At 39.6% G+C, this 4,690-nt stretch overlaps 1 protein-coding gene across 3 annotated transcripts in view; it reads left to right on the top strand.

The window, feature by feature from the left end:
- The first annotated feature begins 56 nt into the window (after positions 1-56).
- The window catches only part of Lrrc40 (leucine rich repeat containing 40), a 41,976-nt gene continuing 37,342 nt past the window's right edge, over positions 57-4,690 (top strand). The window contains exons 1-2 of one of the 3 annotated variants that reach the window (XM_052178845.1): positions 57-243; positions 3,727-3,908. In XM_052178845.1, coding sequence (XP_052034805.1) covers positions 93-243; positions 3,727-3,908 — 333 coding nt within the window. In that variant the 5' untranslated portion in view covers positions 57-92. Of the gene's footprint in view, positions 244-1,189; positions 1,218-3,726; positions 3,909-4,690 lie in introns of those variants that run through there. The other 2 variants (XM_052178848.1, XM_052178847.1) reach the window with 2 other exon arrangements.

Raw genomic sequence — 4,690 nt, 5'->3', positions numbered from 1 at the left:
ATTACTGCGAGGCGGAAGGGGCGGGGTTATTCCACTGTGGCATCTTGAAACGTCACAGCCGTGGTCGGGGCATCCGGCCTGAGCATTTGAACATGTCGCGCCAGCGGAGAGGCTCTAGGTTTGACCCTCGTGCAGGTTTCCACACGGAGAACAAGGACAGAGGCCCCTCTGTTCCCCAGGGCCTGCTGAAAGCAGCGAGGAGCAGCGGCCAGCTCAACTTGGCGGGAAGGAACCTCGGGGAAGGTGAGGCAGCGCGCCTCTTGGTCCTCGGTGCACTCACCCGCGCCAGCTCTGTGGCCCTGCTAGGACTGTAGCCATGACTTACTCGGAGTGTTCACTGAGATGTCCACAGAATGCGGGATAAACATCGTAGTTTGGGAGTAAACTAGCTATGAGATAGATGATAGGCAGGTATTTGATTTGACCATCGCCTTCCTTTTATTTTGGTTTTACCAGCTCCCCTCTGTGAGCTTAGAATACTTCTCTTTCACGACCTTTTTTTTTTTTCCAGTTGAGAAAAACCCCAATGATAAACATACTACTTATCTTAAGTAGTAATTCAGAGTAAATGCTGCAGAGTGTATGAATTTGAGGACATCCTAAGAAAACTGTGAATGACCAACAAGGACAAATCTACGTGTTACTAAGTATAAATGAATACCTTTGTAGTGTATGTGTTTGATAGGAGAGGACAGAGACAAAGAGAGGATTGAGAAGCATTCTTTCTGTAATATTTTTCTCTACTTGCATTGATTAAAATCTTCCACTTCTAATAGTGAACTTGTTTATCTATAAGGTTGACTAAGTAAAGACATTATGTGTATGCTTACTGAATGTAATGATTACTTGTGTCAAGTTGACACACTCAATGAGGGATTATCTAGATCATGTTCTCTTGCATGTCTATGAAGACCTGTCTTGATTGATAATTGAAGTAGGAAGATCTAGCCCACTGTGGGTTGCACCATTCCCTGATTTGGGTCTTGAATCCAAGGGTGAGCTGTATAAAAAAGTGTGCATGTCTTGATTCATTTCTCCCTCTGCTCTTGGTTGTAGTTGTGTTGTGAGTGCTGTTACAAGTTCCTGCCACCTTGACTGATGGCCTACAAATGAAATTATGAGCTAAAATAAACTTTTTCTCTAAGGTGCTTTGTTATGGTATTTTACCACAGCATCCGGAAAGAAGATTACGACAGGAATTGGTACCCAGGAAGTGGGTAAATCTGACTAAGTAGTTCCTATGACAATTTGAACTATTTTATGTGGCTAGACTGTGGAAGACTCTGGAATGTAGGTCTAGGAAAAACACTGAATGTTATGGGCAGAGCATAATGGGCTGCGTTTTTTTTTTTGTTTGTTTGTTTGTTTTGTTTTGTTTTTAATATGGGAAGTTTGAAAATAAGAATGCTGACAGAAATATAGACATTGGAAGCCTGACTCTTGAAGTTTTACAGGGAAACAAGGGCTGTGTTGGGAACTGGGTTAGCAGCCATTTGGATTCTATTGTGGCCAAGAAGTGGCTTCATTCTACCCATGTCCTGAGTACCTGAGAGAAGACGATGTACTGGTTTATTTGGCAGGGGCAATTTCAGGAGGAGAGTATTCAGGCTGGTACTGAAAAGACAGCTATAATTGATAAAACCGCCATTGTAGAGAAGCCTCTTGCACAGCACTGGGACAATATGAAAGTGTTTTTTTTTTTTTTAGGGTCAGCACAAATAAGCTTATGGGTGGGTCTGTGGGGAATTGTCTTGGCTGTGCTAATTGATGTAGGAAGATTTTTTTTTTCCCTCGATCTCAGTTTCTGAATTTTTCTACCATATTCTTAACATTTTCATCCATATTGTGGATGTTTTCATCCATTTTGCTGACTTTCTTCTCTGAGGCTTAGGTTGAAACCATCTTCTTGTTTGTATCCTCTTTTAATGTATTAATAATTTCTTACCTGAAAATTCGAAAGTTTCATGTGGCATTTTGTTTATTTCTGTGAAGATTAGTTGTGATTTTTGAGGGATCATATTTCCTTCTTCATTTTTTTTTTATAGCTCTGTGTTGCAGTTTGCACATCTGTTGGTTTGTATATCTAGTCTAGAATTTTGAAGGGTGTCTTCATATTGAGTAGACTATTCTTGAAGGTTCAGTCTCCAATACCACCCATCAAGGAAGAAACAGATTGTTGTGACTCCAAACCCACCAAACTATAAAGAAATATATAAATTGAAAATAATTTATTGCTTACTAACATACCATTACTAGTTGTTGTAGTAAGGGTTATCATTGCTGTGAGGAAACACCATGACCAAAAGCAAGTTGGGGAGGGAAGGGTTTATTTGGCATCATTGAAGTAAGTCAGGGCAGGAACCTAGAAGGAGGAGCTGATTTTCTGCACTTTTCCTATATTTCTTCCCCTTTTAAATTTCTAAAGCTTTTTTTCTATTTGTCTCTTTGGGATTAAAATCTGTTTTCCTTATTCTGACTCTTCTTTACTGGCTCATACAGTGGCAAGCCTCCATTCCAGCATTCGATTGGGAAGTATCTGGTGAATTTGAATGACTATGAGAGTAGGGCATAACTAGTGATTGATTGGCTTATGTCACATTCCAATTTCTGTGTCACCCTCCTGTAGCCACACCTTTGTCAGGGAGCGAAGGGCTCTTCTTTACATAGTTGGCTACAGAAGAAGTTTTGATTCAGCTTGTTGACAAGCTTCTTCCTAGAGATTCAAACTTTTGCTTATCTCAGAGCTGTATTAGAGATGGAACCTAGGACCTTGCCTGGAAGCAAGCAGTCTAGTGGAGCGTCCACTTCATAGTGATTGTTCTATTGTGTTGTAGATGTTGCTACAGTAGAATAGCACAGTTTTGTGTGGTGGGTAAGAAACCTGGTAAATTTGAATGACATACATTTTCTTGATGCCTCATTTTTTTCACCTATAAAACAGCCATAGTAAAACCACCCATCTCACAGTTATTAGGAGAGTTTAATGTTGTGTTTTGTGTTTTCAGTGCTAGGGATCAAACTTAGGGTCTCATGTAAAATTTGCATTACAGTCTGTTTTTTTCCCCCCAATAAAATGCATTGTGTTGTAATTTATTGATGTTTGGTTTATTGGCATTTAAATACTTTTTAAACATTTATTTTCCTGCCCATGAGCAAGTCAGGGGACAACTTGCAGGAGTTGGTTTTCTCCACCAGTGTTGTTCTGAGGTTCAAACAAACTCATGTGACCAGGCTTGACAGCAAGTGCACTCACCCACTGATGGTTTAAATGAGCATGCTCTCTGTAGGCTCATATGTTTGAATAGTTGGTCTCCAGTTGGTGGAACTATTTGGAAAGGATTAGGAGACATCACCTTGTTAGAAAAGGTATGTCACTGAGGGTGAGCTTTGAGGTTTCAAAAGACTAATATATCCCCAGTGTACCTTTCTCTGCTTCATGGTGGCTCAGGGTGCAAGCTCTCAGCAGATCATTTACTACACCATCATGAACTCTATCCCCCCGGAATCATTATCCAAATTAAACACTTTCTTTTATAAATTATTTTGGTCATGGTGTTTTATTACAGCAATAGAAAAGTAACTAATACACCCACCATGCTGTCCCTCAGGCCTTGGAGTTATTTGGGTCCGTTGTAAGCTAAGTATTCAGTGCGTGTCTCTTAGTCTTCACTTCATTTTTATTCTTCTTTTTCCCTTTTCTTTTTGATGTGGTGGTGATGGAGATAGTCCCTCAGTGTGTTTGGAGAATAAATGTGGACATTCCTGAAGAGGCTAATCAGAATCTTTCATTCAGTTCTACTGAACGATGGTGGGAACAGACAGATCTGACCAAACTCATCCTCTCCAGCAATAAACTTCAGTCTCTCTCTGATGACCTCCGACTCTTGCCTGCCCTCACCGTTCTTGATGTAAGTTGACTATAATTATGGAATCTTAGTTAAAAAAGACTGAATTTAGGTAAATTGAAGAGCTAAGTTTAGATTTTGCTAAACAGGAAGCCTTCCTTGCTCAGCTTACAGAATGCAAGATAATAAGAAACTGACTTGGAAGATCGACTCTATGTCTCTAATGTCCACACACCAGGTGTAGATGCTGTGATTAAGTGAGTCGTGTGTGTAGACAGAACTGGCACTTGGCTTCTTGTTTTTGTTTTTTTATTCCCCCTTGTTAACTTTTGTTTTAGACATGAAAGCAAATATAGGACTTAGGAGTCTTTTGTGTTCCTGTTGTTTTATAACTTGCCCTTAGACTCGTTGGCTGTAACTATTTACCTGAATTTTTGTGTTTTTAATTGGGTTGTTATTATAGTGAAAGTTGATCTGCCCCATGAGATAAGTGTGAAAAGTGTACTTTTTAGAATCTACAGACTTTTAGTGAAATTGGAAATGTCCAAACCTTTCAACTCGTGTGTGGAAATGGTGGATGTAAACAGTGCTATTCTTGGAGGAAGTTTTGTTTTGTGTCTGTAAAATAACAACACAATAGTCTGGCATATTCTAAGGTTCTTTCTACTGTTAAGACAGTATGATTTTGTGAGACTGTAAAGCTGTTCTCCCAGCTCATATCTGTTCTGTGTGTGATATTAAGAGACCACCAGAACCCTGCTGATCTTCCTTAGGTCAAGTCTGTGTTTGTCTCTTTTCATTTTAGTAATAACTTATTTGTTTACAATTTTGAACAACAGTTTTGC

Source organism: Apodemus sylvaticus, chromosome 4 (assembly GCF_947179515.1).
Source record: "Apodemus sylvaticus chromosome 4, mApoSyl1.1, whole genome shotgun sequence".
Classification (NCBI taxonomy): Eukaryota; Metazoa; Chordata; class Mammalia; order Rodentia; family Muridae; genus Apodemus; species Apodemus sylvaticus.
This window is presented reverse-complemented; position numbering and strand designations above follow the sequence as displayed.